General features: G+C 38.3%; 1 protein-coding gene across 2 annotated transcripts in view; it reads right to left on the minus strand.

The window, feature by feature from the left end:
• The window catches only part of CPNE4 (copine 4), a 504,635-nt gene that overhangs the window by 143,573 nt on the left and 342,593 nt on the right, over positions 1-18,469 (minus strand). For both annotated transcript variants that reach the window (XM_015132141.3, XM_028843705.2), the window contains exons 6-7: positions 10,576-10,659; positions 3,035-3,124 (exon numbers count right to left, since the gene is read on the minus strand). In XM_015132141.3, coding sequence (XP_014987627.1) covers positions 3,035-3,124; positions 10,576-10,659 — 174 coding nt within the window. The remainder of the gene's footprint in view (positions 1-3,034; positions 3,125-10,575; positions 10,660-18,469) is intronic.

Raw genomic sequence — 18,469 nt, forward strand, 5'->3', positions numbered from 1 at the left:
GAAATACATAAAAAATCCGTAAATTCTTAATAATACTAGGGCATTCTTGCCAGAAAACAGACCCTGAAATCTGACCAAGTTCCAAATATGCGTTTATAGGAAACACAGAATGTGAGAAATGCTATGGGACAAACCAGCCTGGTTTCTTCACTAAGTAAATTACAAGCGGGAGAAAAAGCGGAGTGAGAACGAACTGATTAAAGGAGGCTTCAGAGACATCTCAGTCAAATGGAGTGCTTAGGCCTTGTTTAAATCTTCACTTAAAAACAAACAAATAGAAACAATTGTTTAATAAATGAGAGACTCTGGCAAAAATAAACAATGGCAGAATATTTGGTGGCATTACGGAAGTATAGTTGGTATTCTTAAGAGTAATATTTTGTAGTTTTATTAATGGAAAGATTTATTATCTGTTAGCAATACATACTGAAGTATTTTCTGATGAGATGATACGATATTTGGGATAGGAACACAGTGTGACTTTCATTGACCCTAGGCACTTTTGCCTTCATGGGCCCCTCTTAACACAACAGATTTTCATGGACCCTAAAAAGTTGGTTGCTTTCTGATGCAAGAAAACAAATTAGAATATTTTAGTTAATCTTACATGTTGATTCTCTTCTTCTGATTTTGAAAGAAATTAAAACATTTTCATAGGTTCTTGAGGATTTTAACAAGGCTCCCAGGTGACTCTAATGTATAATACGTTTGATGTACTATACCAGTGGTTCTTATCGGGAAGTGATTTTACCCTCTAGAGAACATTTGGCAGTGTCTGAATACACTTTTGATTGTCAGACTGACACAGGAAGCAAGGTGTGTGAGTGTGTATGTGACAGAGGGTGGAATACTGCTGGCATCTACTAGCTAGGGCTGCTGTTAAGGATCCTACAGGCACAGGACAGCTCCCCGCAGCAAAATCCAAACATCAACAGTGCACGTGTGGAGAAACCCTGATCCTTCTCTCCCCACTCCCTTCCTTTCTCCTTTTTTTCCTTCTTTTCCTCTATTCTTCCTTCTCAAATTCTTTCTTCCTCTCTTTCCTCTATCATCTATCTATCATCTGTCAATCAGTCATCTATTTCCTTAGCTCCCACTTATTTCTCTACAGGCCGCAGAGCACTCACAAAGCCACAAAGTGTTCCTTTTCTGCATTTTAAAAATTCAATTACAAATGACCCTCTCCTTTTATCCATTTAATGACTCCTCATAAAAAAGTTGATATATGGCTAAAAGAGGTATTATTTTATTTCTGACCAAAGAGGGTCATTTACCTCCCTGGGAATAGGAGGGTGCTACTCAAAGTGTAAGTAATAATTGCCATCCTATGCCCGAAGTCACAGCTCTTGGCCATTCTGCATAGGAGCTTCCACATGAAGGACCAAATAGCCAAGAATCCTGATTTTGAATTGAAGGTTTCCAGTGGGGTTGAGGCTTGAATATCTCGGTTCTTACAGAGATATCAGGTGCAACTCTGAGTTGCTCCTCAAGAACATGGAAGTGAACATGTCTGCTAAGAGTTCAACTGCAAAGCTCATACAGAATGGGTTTAAGCAAAGAATATAAAGCCATCTTAAAGAGCTTGAAATTAACCAATCAGATGGGATTCTAACCTGACTGATCACATCGATGAATCAAAAAATTGTATCTGTCAGAAGGTTTGTGGGGCAAAAGTAGTGAGGAAAATGTGAAGCTACTAAGGCAAGCATCCTCAGTGCCCAGCTAACACTTTCCAGGGGATTAGTTCCCCTGAAAAGTCAACATGAATGTTTAGTCTGCCTGATGGACAGTGGAGGTGGGCACTCCTGGTTTTCAGAGACTGAAGCTATTAACTGTCTCAGTTACCCAGTTCTGATTTCAGGCAATCACAGCAACATTCTGATGATTGTCTTCTCTGTGGTTTGCCCACAAGAAAACGCCCTTGAGAAGCTGATATGACTGCCGGGTCTGGTTGATGGTTGTGTTTTTCACTGAACATTAATCAATTGGCCTTTTAGTTTATAGGCACAAGTCTCCAGTAAATTTGCTTAGTTATTCTTAATTGATTGAATCAACTCTGGGCCATTGACAACAAGGAACTTCTAGACTTTCAAGGTAGAAGAAAGGCCAGAGCACGGACTATAAAAAACATCTCCTGAAATCTGCTTCTGGCATTCAGCCTATTGTCTTCCTTTGGTGATTCTGAATACATATTTTCTTCCAACTTTTACATTCCCAAGGTGCTCAAAAAGCCTTTGTGATAGATTGAAAAAGTGGCCACGATACTTTGGAGCTTCTCCCACCAAGAGATGTAGTCTATCTCCTCACCCTTTAAGTCTGTATTGACCACGCGACTTGCTTTGACCTAGACTGTGGAGAAAGTGACCTGTGTGAGTTCTGAGCCTAGGCCCTAAAGAGGTCTTATGGGGTTCTGTTCTTGCATTCTTAGAACCCTAAGTTCACTGTGTGTGTTAGTCCAAGCTGGCCTGGGGATGATGACAGCCATATGGCCCCACTCCTCCTCTCATTCCAGACGACAGCCAGCCAACCCCAGAAGCAGAACCACCCTCCTCTTGGGTAGCTGATCACAAATGCCTGAGAAAAGTCCAGGCAAGACCAACAGAAGAGCCACCTAGATTAGTTCAGCTCAACTTGCCAGTACCCAGAATCATAAGCTAAATAAATGCTTCTTGTTCTAAGCTACTAAATTTTGCATTATTCTGTTATGTAACAGTAGATAATTGATATGACACCATTTTCATTTTAATAACTCTCATTTATACCCTGAATTTATTGTCATGGTTTTGTCTTTCAGAAGACATGGGTTTTGCCTCTTGATATAACACAATTGGAATTTATTTTGGGCTTTCACATGAGCTTCAATGGCCCTAGCAGAAGAAATAGCCCTTGTTTCTTCCATTAAGGTGCTAAAAGATGAGAGGGTTGGGTACATTGTAAAGAAAATCTGGGGTTTGCCAATACTATTTTGAAAAGAAAGAGGAGGATTAAATACATTTTTTAAAAAAATCACATTTCTTGGACACAGATTTCTGACCTTCAGCCGGCGGTCTGGGTCTCCGCTGCATAGAGAATTTACGGATACTTTGAATGATTTCCAGGCTGGGCTTAAGTTATTCATCACAACCTGGGAAAAGAAAGAGAGGAGTGGTGAGTGGGGGAGAAATGCTTGACATTTTTGCATTTCCACATTAAAACTGCTTGAGAAACCATTGTGATGCATATGAAAAGAATAGCCTGGAAGAGGTGCCTTAATAAAAACTTGATGTAGTAAATCTTTTAAGGGTACCCACTAAGCAGGTCATTATGAGCAGAACTCCTGTGGTCACCGTCCTGGCTGTTGTTTCATGAATAATGCCAATAATATTTCCCAGCGTGTGGATGCTGAGAATGATCCCTTCTATATCAAAAGGGGTTGAAATTAAGGATAGAGCTGTCTCTACCTATTGATAAAGAATTCTCAGTTCTGTAGGACTGTCAGTCTTGTGGTATAAATTCTCTTCTCTTGGGGTCAGCAAAGGTAAAGACTTTTAGCGGGGTGAAGGATATAGCAAGACAATTCTGCTGCTAAATAATTGGATGGTCTGGTAATCTGTGACCTTGAGTCACATCAGATTGCAAGTCCAAAGAGAAGTTTCTAGAAGAAAAATCCCAGGACCATACTTAAACTCGCTTATCACCAACTCAATTAGAATATCCTGGACAGGCAAGACAAGGCAGATCTTAAGATTATAAACTATGTCTACAACATAGGAAAACCCTTTTAAAACCACTTTACTAATCACAAACTTGGCTAATCCTTGCCTAAGAATCTATATGAGTCAAATCTTACCTTGCCATCACTATGGTTCAGATAATTCAATTTGGTTCAGAATGTACGAGTAGCTGCTCTGTGCCTAGCATTGTACTGTGTACTCGAGGGCAGGGGTTCCCAAAGTGTGGTTCCTGCATCACCTGGAAACTTCTTAAAAACAGAAATTTCTAGTCCTCACCCAGAACTACTGACAGATACTCTGGAGGTGGGTCTCCTAGGTGATTCTGAGGCACAAAGTTTCAGAACCACTGCTCTAGGGGATATATAAATAAAGTTAAATGGAATTCTGTCATATTGATTTTTCTACCTAGGAAGTCTTTAGTTAGTGGAAGTCTTATTAATTAATTAATTTATTTATTTATTTTGAGATGGAGTTTTGCTCTTGTTGCCCAGGCTATAGTGCAATGGTGCTATCTCGGCTCACTGCAACCTCTGCCTCCTGGGTTCAAGTGATTCTCCTGCCTCAGCCTCCCAAGTAGCTGGGATTACAGGCATGGCCTACCACACCCAGCTAATTTTGTATTTTAGTAGAGACGGGGTTTCTCCATGTTGGTCAGGCTGGTCTTGAACTCCCGACCTCGGGTGATCTGCCCACCTCGGCCTCCCAAAGTGCTGGGATTACAGGCGTGAGCCACAGCGCCTGGCTTAGAATTTTTTTTTAAATTAATTATCTATCCAAATAGTATAATTATTTTATACATGATTCCCTCTTCTACCAGATTCCTTAATATAACTAGATCCTAGACTCATTGTTAAATTTCTTCTAATGCATTGAAGTGGAGAAATAATGTTTCTGTGTGACTTTGTCATGTGTCCTAGTACGCTTAGGATGATTAAAGCGATAGCAAGAAGAATTATTAGGTAAAAAATTATTTGGGTTAATATAAATTTCCCAACTTTATATGGATTTATAATTTATTAATATTGTCTGTGAGGTGTTAGTCTCCCCCTATTATTGTGTGGGGGCCTAAGTCTCTTTGAAGGTCTGTAAAAACTTGCTATACGAATCTAGGTGCATACATATTTAGAACAGTTAGCTCTTCTTGCTGAATTACACTTTTTACCATTATGTAATGGCTTTCTTTGCCTTTTTTGATCTTTGTTGGTTTAAAGTCTGTTTTGTTGGAAACTAGGATTGCAACCCCTGTTTTTTGTTTTGTTTTGTTTTCCATTTGCTTGGTAAATTTTCCTCCATCCCTTTATTTTGAGCCTATATGTGTCAGGAGAACTTGCATGTCAGATGGATCTCTTGAAGATTGCATACCAAAACCCATTAATTTAAACTGACAACAACTCAACACTGATTGCATAAAGAAACAGACAAACTAACAAAGAAAAAGTTAATAAAAGCTCTACACTTTAACTTTGTCCCCCAGCTTTTTAACTTTTTGTTGTTTATATATTATTTTAATGACTATGTCTTGAAAAGTTATTGTAGTTAATTTTTTTAAATTTTCTTTCATAGAAAGAAAATAAATAGAAAAATAAAAGTATTTCATTATACTTTCTTTCTAAGGGATTGTTATATCTTCTTTTCCCCACAGAAATGCATTTTATTTTTTAATTTTTTTATTTCTATAGATTTTTGAGGGTAGGTAGTATTTGGTAACATGAGTAAGTTCTTCAGTGGTGATTTGTGAGATTTTGGTGCACTCATCAACTGAGCAGTATACGCTGCACTCAGTTTGCAGTCTTTTATCACTCAACCCCCTCCCATCCTTTTCCCTAGGTCCGAAAAGTCCATGGATCATTCTTATTCCTTTGTATCTTAGCTTAGCTACCACTTATAAGTGAGAACATAAAATGTTTGGTTTCCATTCCTGAGTTACTTCACTTAGAATAATAATCTCCAGTTCCATCCAGGTTGCTGTGAATGCCATTATTTCATTCCTTTTTATGGCTAAATAGTATTCCATGGTATATAAATACCACAATTTCTTTATCCACTCATTGACTGATAGACATTTGGGCTGGTTCCATATTTTTGCAATTGCAAATTGTGCTGCTATAAACATGTGACCAGTTTATCTTTTACCCTATCTACTCAAAATGTTGGTAGTTTACATACCACAATTACAGCATTATAATATTCTGTGTTTTTCTGTATAGTTGCTATTACCAGTGAGTTGATGATTTCTTATTGCTCATTAATGTAGTGTTGTTTCAGATTGAAGAACTCCCTTTACAGTTCTGGTGTTAACGAAATCCCTCAGATTTTGTTTTTCTAGGGAAGTCTTTATTTCTTCTTCATAATTGAAGAATATTTTTGCTGGATATTCTGTTCTAGGATACAAGTTTTTTTCCTTCAGCACTTTAAATATGTTACACCACTCTCTTCTGGTCTTTAAGGTTTCTACTGAGAATTCTGCTGTCAGATGTATTACAGCTGTATTGTACGTAATTTGTTTTTCTTTTCTCATATTCCTTTTAGGATATTTTCTTTAGACCTTTAGGGGTTTGATTATTAACTGTCTTGAAGTCATCTTATTTTGGTTATATCTATTTGGTCTTCTATAACCTTGTACTTGAATGTTGATATCTTTCTCTAAGTTTGGTAAGTTCTCTCTTATCCCTTTGAATAAACTTTCTACCCTTATCTCTTTTTCTCCTTATTCTTTATGGCCAATAACTCTTAGATTTGCCCTTTTGAAGCTATTTTATTGATCGTGTAGGCATGCTTCATTTTAAAAAATTCTTTTTTCTCTTATCTCTTCTGATTGTGTATTTTCAAATAGCCTATCTTCGAGCTCACTAATTCTTTCTTCTGCTTGATCAATTCTGCTGTTAAGAGACTCTGATGCCTTATATAGTATGCCATTTGCATTTTTCAACTCCAGAATTTCTGCTTGATTTCTTACAATTATTTCAATCTCTTTCTTAAATTTATTGGACAGGCTTCTGAATTCCTTCTCTGTGTTATCTTAAATTTCATCAAGTTTCCTCAAAATAACTATTTTGAATTCTCTATCTGAAAGGTCACATAACTCTTTTGTTCTAGGATTGGTCTCTGGTGCCTTATTTACTTTGTTTTTCGAGGGCATGTTTTTGTGGATGGTCTTGATGCTTGTAGATGTTCACCAGTATATCTGGATATTGAAGATTTTTATATTTATTGTAGTCTTTGCAGTCTGGCCTTGTTCATACTCATCCTTCTTGGGAAGGCTTTCCAGGTATTCAAAGGGATTTGGGTGTCATGGTCTCTTTTTGTCACTGTGACTGTATCTGCATTAGGGGGCATCCCAAGCTCAGTGATGCTGGGCTTTTTCAGACTTGTAGAGGTACAGTGGTGGTCTTGGATAAGATCTGGAAGAATTCCCTGGATTACCAGGTGGAAACCCTTCTCCTCTTCCTTTACTTTCTCCCAAACAAATGGAGTCTCTCTGTAATGAGCTGCCTGGAGTTGAAGGTGAGGTGACACGAGCACCCTTGTGGCTGCCCTCACTGGACTGCACTGGGTCAGATGTGAAGCCAGCATAGTACTGACTCTCACCCAAGGCCTGGGGTAACCACTGCTTGGCTACCACGTATGTTCACACAAGGCTGTAGTACTCTACAATCAGATGGCAAAGTCAGCCAGGCTGTGTCCTTCCCTTCAGGATAGTGAGTTCTTCCCAGTCCCAGGCAGGTCCAGAAATGCCATATGGGAGCCAGGGCTTGGAGTTGGAAACCTTAGGACTCCACCTCGTGCTCTATTCTACTGTGTTTGAGCTAGTACCCAAGCCATAAGACAAAATTTTCCCACTCTTTCCTCCCCTTTCCACAAGCAGAGGAGCCTCTTCGTTGGCCACCACCAAGCTGGGACCACAGCAAGTACTGCCTGCCTACCGCCAACATTCACTCAAGGCCCAAGTATTCATTAGTCAGCTTGTGGTGAATGCTGCCAGTCCTAGGACTCTCTCTTCAGGGAAGTGGACTCCTCTCTTACCCAAAGCAGGTCCAGAAATGCTATCCAAGAGCCAAAGCCTTTAATCGGGGACCCCCAAGAGCCCAACTGCTGCTCTACCTCACTGTGGCTGAGCCGGTACCTAAGTTGCAAAACGAAGTCCCCTTTCTTTGTCACTGTCCTTTGCTCAAGCAGAAAGAATCTCTCCCAATAGCCACCATAGCTGGGAATGCACTGCATCACATCTAAACCACCATGTCTCTGTGTTTCATCCAAGGCCCATGACGAGTACAGCCCGGCTACAATTGCTGATTATTCGGGACCCAAGAGATTTTTAGTCAGAAGGTAATGAATCCTGCTTCCCTTCAAGGCAGTAGGCTTCCTTTTGGCCCGGGGTTTGTCTAGAAATGTTAGCTGGGAGCTAGGGCCTGGAATGGGGACCTCAGGACTCTGCATGGTGCCCTATTCTATTGTGGCTGAGATGGTATCCAAGTTGCAAGACAAAGTTCTATTTACACTTTCCTCTCCTCTCCTCGAGTGGGAGGAAGGAGTGTCTCCTGGAGCTGTGTGCTGCACTGCCTAGGGTGTAGGGCACACATTCCTTGGTGATGCATGCACCTGAGGGGTGGTGCAGGTATTCCCTTGGTGACTTTGGCTGGTGTCTCACTAGGTTGCATGCCCCCTAAGCCCACTGGCTATGAGTCCAGCAGAGCACCAGTACTTGCCCAGAAATTGCAGTATTTTTGGCTTAGACTGCCTTTCAAGTTTATTTAGGACCCCAGAGCCCTTCAGCTTGCAGTGGCAAGGCCTGCCAGAACTCAGGTTTCCACTCCTGGGATGAGTGATCCCCTCTGGCTAGGACTGGTTTAAATTCTTCCTCTGTGGGCACAGGATGAGTTATGCCCAGTATTGCTTTCTGCTGTGATGGGGCAGCACTAAGTTCCAGTGCAAGCTCCCATAATCACTGCACTCTCTTCCCCAAGCACACAGTTGCTCTATCTGCACCATGCAGCCACTGCCAAGGGGATGAGGGAGGAGTGGTATCAGCAATTCAAGACTGTCTTTCTTATCCTCTTCAGTGTCTCTTTCAATGATATGATGTTAAAACCAAGTACTGTGGTCATTCACCTGATGTTTGGTTCTTATGAAGTTGCTTTGTGTGTGTGTGTGGAGAGTTGTTTAATTTGGTCTTCCTATGGGAAGGATGATTACAGGATGATGAGTGGAGGCTTCTATTTGGCCATCTTGCTCCACTTCCCTCAAAAGAAGTTTGTTTCACCTAAGGAAACTTAATGGGTGAAAGACCTCTTTTGGTGGTGGTGATGAGATATCACTCAGGGCAACTGTACTAGCTGTACCTCAACTTATTCTTCAGGGATTAAGTTCCAAAGAATTACATTGTTCTATAGCATGCAACAGACATACTATTTATATTTAACAGCATTTATATGTTTATTCTTTTATTAAACACATTTTATTAGATATCAACTTTGTATCAGATGATATCCACAACTAGCCCATCCAAGACTATTTAATTTTTGTCTACCATAACAATGACATGAAACATTCCCTTAACAACACCTGCAACTCTGTCACTTCAGGAAACTGGATTTCCAAAGTGATGTTGTGGGGACATAGCAACCACACCATCACCTTATGAAAGTCGTGGGGGTTTCTTCTTTTTTTACCCTGCAACTGTTATGCAAGCATAACTGGGTCTTCTCTCAGCTCCAAGTCATTCAGCACAAGTATATCACTTCCTTCTTATCAATGTACTTCACTCCTACAAAATCCCTCTTGAACTGGCTTACAAGTAAAATAAAATGAAAAATGGAGATCGTGGTTAGTTGTTGAATGTGTGTGTGGTAGTGGGTAGTAGGGCGTAGGGCAGTAAGAGATAAAGTTGGAGCCACTTGGAGAAAGAAAAGGAAGAGTAAGAAGGAGATACAGCTAGACTAAGTGACTGCTAGGAAAGGTCAGGTGTTCATGTGGTAGGACTGACATCAGTCCAATGTATGTACTTTCCCTGGGGAGGAAGATTGACTTCCCAAATTACCATGAAGCTCAGCGTCAACCTCAATTGAAACCTCAGCACCACCCTTTGCTAGCTGGTAGATCTGGGTAAGTGACTTAACCTCCTTAAAGTTCAGTTTCTTCAACTGTAAAATGGGGGTTGTCATCATCATCATCATCATCATCATCATGTATAAGGAATTTTTGTGAGAAATAAAATTATGCATGTAAAGAACAGTCTAATTCTTGGCACCTAGACATCCAAATAACCTCATTAAATGTTAGCTAGTATTTATACTTCTATTATGAATAAGTTGCTAATTGTCTGTTTTGAAAGTTAACAATAGAAATTGGGGTTAGAGAGGTTCTTTTGACAACTAAATTAAAGATTAAAAGTGAAAAAAAAAAGCTGAAAATGGCAGAATCTTCTTGAGGACATTGAAGATTTCAGGTCTGAGTGTATATCTATAGACATTAAGAAATAAAAGGAGGCCAGGTGCGGTGGCTCATGCCTGTAATCCCAGCACTTTGGGAGGCTGAGGCAGGTGGATCACGAGGTCAGGAGTTCAAGACCAGCCTGGCCAAGATGCTGAAACCCTGTCTCTACTAAAAACACAAAAATTAGCTGGGCATGGTGGCAGGTACCTGTAACCCCAGCTACTCAGGAGGCTGAAGCAGAGAATTGTTTGAAGGGGGGAGGCGGAGGTTGCAGTGAGCTGAGATTGCACTACTACACTCTAGCCTGGGTGACACAGTGAGACTCCATCTCAAAAAAAAAAAAAAAAAAGTAATAAAAGGAGTTTCTCAAAACAGGTCAATTTATCATCTTAGGAGATAAGATGGCATAGCTGAAGATGACTCTTCTTACCTCAGTTCGGTGCACCAGCTGCTGAGTTGCATCATCATTCATACGAAAAATTTCCAGAAATGGGTCAGATTTACTGAAGAAATCCTAAAATAGATAAACATCAATGAGTTGTTGTTTTTCCTCCTGCATGTGATCTAGTCCTGATCAATCAGGAATATTTAATCAATATTAGTAGGAAAACCCTCTTGATTTTCTATTGTTTATATGTGGAAGGGAGGCCATGCTTGTCCTCTCTTCCTGCTCAATTCTACCCAAACTCTCTTCTCTTTACCTGTGATGATGTGCCTCACCCTTTCTTCCTTTGTTCCTCATCCCCGTGATCCACCCTTGGCTAGAATTAATTGCATCCAAAAACTAAGTTCTTTGTAAAGTCAGTACTGGATTAGTTGAAATTCAAGGTATTCTTCAAACATCAATTCAAATTCCAGTTCTTTGAAAATCACTGTACCTGTTGTCTTAAACAGGTTCATTATAGTTATTTTAATGCCTATGTAATGACTACAATGTCTGGATCACCTATAGGTCTGTTTTTATTGTCTCTTTCTTGGTTCCACCTCTTGGTATGCTTGTTAATTTTTTATTAAATAGTAGACAATGTGTAATGAAGATTATGAAGGTTTTTACATGAGTCTTTAGCTTCTAGCAAGTGATTATAATGGGAGAAGTCTCCTGAATCCAATTAGGATTAAGCTATTTAGAGGCTGAGTTTCTTCAAATGTCTTTAAGGCCCCAATCTATTTCTGATTCCCTTTACTCCTTGGGTATAGTCCTTAAAGGACCCTAACTAAAAACCTGTGTTCACGAGGGGTGTTCTTCCTTGACAAGTCTTCAATGCCAATTTTTATTTGTGAGAGCCTCAAATGCTCCGTTTATTTTCATAATTTCTTAGCTCTAGGTTTTTGTTCAGTTTCTCTCTATGCTGCTTTTGCTAATTAGTGAATGCCTTGAGATGATAAGCCACTCAGACTGTTGGACTACTTCTCTTCTCTGATGCATCTATGTGTCTTTATCCCTTGCTCTCTCAATAGCCCTGAACTTCAGTTTTTCTCCCCAGTCCCATGAGACCACCAAAAGCTCTACTCAGTTTCTGTTTCTTAGTAGCTATTTTTTTAAACTAGGCTTCCCAGCCTTTCTATCCACACTATTTTAGGAATCAGCCTTGAGGAATTCCCTTGAGTGGAAAATCTGCACAGAATGTCTTAAGCACCTCCCTGGGTTTCTCTTCTGTCCAGTTTCTTGGCCCCTCAAATCTACACTGCCTCAGGACTCTCAAATACATGTCTCTTGTGTCTTTTCTAGTGTTTATATTTGTTTTTAGTGAGAGAATGATGTAAAATAAATAAATGCTTCATTGTTGGAAATGGAACATATCTCTATCTCTTTTAAAAACTTGATTTTTACCCCCAGTAGATTATAAATTCTCAAAGAGGAGAAGCTTTATTTTCCTTCATATTTCTACTATTTCCCCAGCATTTTCCATAGTGTCTAGATTTTAGTAGCATATACTGCTTATTGAATAAATGAATAAATATATAAATAAGTGAATGGATACCTGGTATAGAATAGGAGGCTGTCTGAGCAAAAACCTTATTCCTCACCATCACACTTTTATTATGATTTCACCAGGTAATTTTTTTCCAGAAATCTAGACTTTAGCAAAGTAGAATTAAATCCATATTTGCCTTAAAAGTCATTTATTATTCCTAAAAGTTGAGCAAGCCAGAGTCAAACTCATTATTTTCCTTCATTTGGTCTCTACTTCTAAATTTTTCCTTACTATCAATGTCTTTACCAGTCATCCTAGTCTTCAGCTCAGCAAAACATTTGTAGGACATATACTGATCACAGAGTTTTGTGCTTGATGTTGAGATATAAGGACAGATAGAACCTGATCTCTGTCTTCCAAAGTACCATCTAGGTTGCTGGTAAGAAAAGTATACAAATAAATATAACCCACAGCTAGGTATAAATGAGTAAATGAGCGAATGAATTAATGAATGAAGGTACAAGGAGTATTGAGGGAAGGGAGGGAAGCTGATGAATTTTTAACAGACATAGAGGAGGATACCCCAAGTAATTTAATGAGACTATAGCCTAAGGAAGCATAGGGGAGGAATTGGAGACAATTCTGGCAAAGTTGGCCCCATGAAGTGAAGGGCCTTATATGCTCATGCGAAGTCTTTGCACTGGCCTGGAGAGGCAGCGGGAATTATTGAAGGATTTTGAGTGGAAAAGTAATATAGTTGGCTCTGCAGTGAAGAATGTCAGTCTAGAAACTTTGTAGGATATCTTAGAAAGAGGAGATGAGAAGTGTAAATAAGTATCTTCCCCTGTGTTTTCCTTCCCATGCAGCCAGGAACCAAACACCATGCTCCACAACACCCAGAGTCTGGAACATCCCCTACTACTCTATTTCTGAAGGTATCAGATTGCCACAGCCTTCATCTTGTCAAAATGGTGGTTTTTGTCATAATCTTGCCCTTCAAACATTGCCTCTCCCCCGAAATGGCCCATTTCTCTCTCAGACGCACTTCTAGCTGATTCCCACCTCTATGCATTTACTTAAGACGTTTGTCCTTAGGCTGGTTTCTGTTTCTACATGCATCTTAAAAAATCAAAACCTCCCTCTCTTCTCCCTCTCCCTATGGATGTGGGCTACAGTAGCTTGTTCCTATGTGCCCCTGGGCTCCTCTTGTAGCTTCATGCTTTGCCTCTTTAAATAGATCGTTGGTCCCTCGGGGGATGTTTTTATGATTCATACTTTAAAACTGCTAACCACAATGTAAGAACTTTCTTATTTTTCCCTCTTTACTGTTAATTTAAAACTTTTGTTACCATCACTTTTATTTAAAAATGAAAAATATAGAAAACAGATGACAAAAATAAAAAGAAGGAAAAAAGAACCCATAATTGAACCCATAATTCCATAACCATCAATAGAATTTTGGCAAGTCTGTTTCTAGACTCTTCATAGACTTTTCTTTCTTTCTTTTAAAAAAATTTGCAAGCATGATCTATATACAACTTAGTGCCCTATTTCTTTTGCTTGTTGTATGTTTATTTTACATGTTATATATTACAATGCTTTTTCTATTGTATTTCACATTCTTTTTAAATACCATGAATGAATTAGGCATGAAGTTATTGTCAGGAGGGCATACTAAAAAGTCAATGAAAGAAAGGTCAGGTACGGCCTCTGTCTTCAGGTAGCTGAAAATCTATATGCAGCATACTGGCTTTAGCACTGCTTTCAAATCTCAACTCTACCACATATAATCTGAATAACTGTGGACAAAATATTTAATTTCTCCAAGGCTTAGTTTGCCATTCATAATGGAAGGAGTATCACCCTTTGCCTGATAGTGACGTAGGAGAATTAGAGGAGCTGGTGCATGGCAAGTGTTGAGTCCAGTGCCTGGGACATGGTGAGGACTGAAAAAATGTTAGCTGCAAAAATCCCCAACAAAATAGTAGCAACCCAAATCCAGTGGCACAACAAAATTTAAGCCATTACAATCAAGTATGCTTTATTCCTGGGAAGCAAGGTTGGTTCAACATACACATATCAAAAACCATATGATCATTTCAATAGATGTAGAAAAAAGGTTTTGAGAAAATCCAAATCCCTTCATGATAAAAACCCTCAACAAACTAGGCAGCGAAGGAACATACCTGAAAATAATAAGAGCCATCTATGACAAACCCACAGCCAACATCATACTGAATGGGCAAAAGCTGGAAGCATTCTGCTTAAGAGCAGAAACAAGACAAACATGTCGACTCTCACCATTCCTGTTCAATATAGTACTAAAAGTCCTCACCAGAGCACTCGGGCATGAGAAAGAAATAAAAGACATCCAAATAGAAAAAGAAGCCAAACTGTCTGTCTTTGTTGATGATATAATTCTATATCTAGAAAACCGTAAAGACTATGGCGAAAGACTCCTAGAACTGATATTCAGCAAAGTTTCAGAATACAAAGTCAATGTGCAAAAATCAGTAGCATTTCTATGCAAAGTGAGAGCTCCATCAAGAACACAATCCCATTTATAATAGCTAGAAAAAATGAAATGCCTACGAATACATCTAACCAAAGAGGTAAAAGATCTCTACAAGGAGAACTACAAAACACTGGTGAAAGAAATCATAGATGACACAAACAAATGGAAAAACATTCCATGCTTATGAATCAGAAGAATCAATATTGTTAAAATGGCCATACTGCCAAAAGCAATCTATAGATTCAATGCTACTTTTATCAAACTATAAACATAGTTTTTCACAGAATTAGAAAAAGCTATTGTAAAATTCATATAGAACAAGAAAAAGCCTGAATCACCAAAGTATTCCTAAGCAAAAAGAACAGCCAGAGGCATCACATTACCCAACTTCAAACTATACTATAAGGCTACAATAACCAAAGAAGCATGGTACTGGGACAAAAACAGACACATAAGACCAGTGGAACAGGATAATCCAGAAAAAAAGCCACATACCTACAGCCATCTCTTCTTTGACAAAGTTGACAAAAATAAGAAATGAAGAAAGGACTCCCTATTCAATAAATAATGCTGGGATAACTGGCTAGCAATATGCAGAAGAATGAAACTGGACCCTTACATTTCACCATATACAAAAATTAATTCAAGATTGAATAAAGCTTTAAACGTAAGACCTCAAATTATATAAATCCTAGAAGAGAACATATGAAATATCATTCTGGATGTTGGCCTTGGCAAAGAATTTATGTAAGTCCTCAAAAGCAACAAAAACAAATTGCAACAAAAAATATTGACAAGTGGGACCTAATTAAACTAAAGAGCCTCTGCACAGTTAGAAAAAAAGCTATTAACAGAGTAACAAGTGGTCAATAGAGTGGGAGAAAATATTATCAAACTATTCCTCTGGCAAAGATCTAATATTCAGAATCTATAAGGAACTTAAACAATTCAATAATCAAAAATAAACAAATAAAGAACCCTGTTAAAAATTGGGCAAAGGACATGAGCAGACACTTATCAAAAGACAACCTGCAAGTGGTCAACATACATATGAAAAAATGCCCAATGTCACTGATTGTGAGAGAAATGCCAATCAAAACCACAATGAGATACCATCTCACACCAGTCAGAATACCTATTACTAAAACTTTAAAAAATAACAGATGTTGGTGAGGCTATGGGGAAAAGGAAACACTTATATACTGTTTGTGGGAACGTAAATTAGTTCAGTCACTGTGGAAAGCAGTTTGGAGATTTCTTAAAGAACTTAAAACAGAACTACCATTCAACTCAGCCATCCTATTACTGGTATATACCCAAAGGAAAAGAAATCATTTTGCCAAAAAGACACATGCACTTGTATGTTCATCAAAGCACTATTCATAATAGCAAAGGCATATAATCAATCTAGGTGCCAATTAACAGTGAATTGAATAAAGAAAATTTGGCACTTATATACCATAGAATACTACACAGCCATAAAACAAAATAATGTTTTCTGTAACACACTGGATGCAGCTGAAGGCCATTATCCTAAGGGAATTAGCACAGCAACAGAAAATCAAATACCACATGTTCTCACTTCTGAGAGCTAAACATTGGGTACACATGGACATAAAGATGGGAACAGTGGACAATGGTGACTACTGGAGCAGTGAGAGAGGGAAGGGAGCAAGGGCTGAAAAACTACCTATTGGGTCCTATGCTTACTACCTGGGTAATGAGAACAATTATACTCCAAACCTCAGTGTCATGCAATATACTCATGTAACAAACCTGCACCTGTAGCCCCTGAATCTGAAATGAAAGTTGAAATATTAAAAAAAGTTGGCTGCTATGATGATTATCAATAGAAGAAAAAAATTCATGAAGGCATTTTGTAAAAAACTATACAAATATCAGAGATGATTACTATTAAGAAGGCATCTGATTCATGGAAATGAAATAATTCATACGCTCCTCAAAATCTCAAGTGTACATTCAGAAATTCACAGCTTCAAAACAACAATTCTGGGTCTAATTGTGTGGTCACTTTAACTTGGAATTTTCAGCTTTTTAAACTTGATTATTAGCACTAAGATGGCCATTGGGACAGTTCAGTTCAATAAAGATGAATGAATTGACTGTTTTACTGAAGTTGTGCTGTGGTAAAATTGTTTAATAACACAGAGACCATATTATTCTGCTTTTTTAGTTCAATATAAAAGAAATTTAGCTAAGTGACAGGGTGATAGGCAATTAGGAATCAGTGCATATCCATGACAGTGATCTTGAAAATGAAATATTGGACCTAGAATAAATTATCTGAAAGATGCAGGCATATCCAGGCTGTATAGCTTACTAATTTTGTGACTCTGGGAAATGTCTGATCTGAGTATGCTTTATCTGTAAAATGGAAATAAAGATACTAACTTTTGGGAATATGCTTATGAGTTTTGGAGATAATGTAAGTTAGACACCTGATACTTGGTGCACAATAGATGCTCAATAATTATAATTTTCTATCATTAATGCAGAACAGATTACAGTTTCAAGCAGGCATACTTAAACATAGTAAAATCACATCACAGCAGGTAGAGATTTTACATTGTTTTAGAGTGGGGGTCAGCAAACTATGGCACATGAGCCAAATCCAGCTTTGTTTTTGTGAATAAAGTTTTATTGGAACACTGCCACACTCATTCATTTTTGTATTGTCTATGGTTGTTTTCATGCTTCAAAGGCAGAGTTGAGTAGTGGGGACAGAGATCATGCATCCTGCAAAACCTAAAATATTTATCATCTAGCCCTTTATTAAAAAGTCTGCCAACCTCTACTTTAGAGACAGATTTGTTTACTTATATTGCACCCCATCAAACTAGCGTCACGGGAACATGGAAAATGCAGTCTATAATGATTACTACCACATATGTGGAGACCACCAGGGTGGGAATTAGTTCCAATGCACCAATATGAGTACTTTCTCGAGAACGGGAAGAGAATGAATCCTTTGTCAGCTGGAATGTTCTAAAGTGATTATTACATTTCTGCCTCTACTTACTTGTTAGATTAATTGCCAACTAGTTGCTAATGTAACAAATGTGCTTTATGAGTAAGAAAGTCCCTTTCTCTACTAAGTGAATTGCATTAACATTAGATAAATAAGTTATTTATCACAAACCTAAGCTATTTTATGTACTCGCTCTCATTGAAGAGTGAGGAGGTGATTGCTAGTCTGTTGAAAACAAGTTAAAAATGGCTATTTCTGTCAAAAAGAATGGTGCATTTCTCTGTCACTGTGGTTTGCAAAAGTACTTAGTGCTTTTCCATATACCCTATAACAGGGATTCTCAATCTTCTGGTCTTAAGACCCCTTTACATTCTTAAAAATTATTGGGGATCCCAAAGAGCTTTTGTTTTGTTGTATGTATTAATATTTGCCATATTATAAAGCTGTTAAATTGTTAAAATATTTGTTACATTGTTTAAAAAATAAGAAAATAAACCTACTACATCATAACAAAAATAGTATTTTAATGGAAATAATTATTATAATTATGTTTTCCAAACTTAAAAAATAGTGAGAATGGTATTAGTTTACCTTTTTGCAAACCAATTTAATGATTAGCTTAATAGAATGCAGCAGAATCCTCATATTTATGCTGTTGTGATATTAGGCATCATGTAGCCTCTGGAAAACTCCACTTTACATGTATGAGAGAATGAGAGTGAATAAATAAAATTATGTCTTAGCATTATTATGAAAATGGCATTGACTTCATGGGTTCCCCTGCAAAGGTATTGGGACCATGCATCTTACTTGGAGGACTGCTGCCTGACCTCCCCTCTTACCTCCCCTCTTCCTGGCTTCCTACTTCCCTGAAACACATGAAAACATTTCCAAGTCTTCCATA

This window comes from Macaca mulatta, chromosome 2 (assembly GCF_049350105.2).
Source record: "Macaca mulatta isolate MMU2019108-1 chromosome 2, T2T-MMU8v2.0, whole genome shotgun sequence".
Taxonomy (NCBI): Eukaryota; Metazoa; Chordata; class Mammalia; order Primates; family Cercopithecidae; genus Macaca; species Macaca mulatta.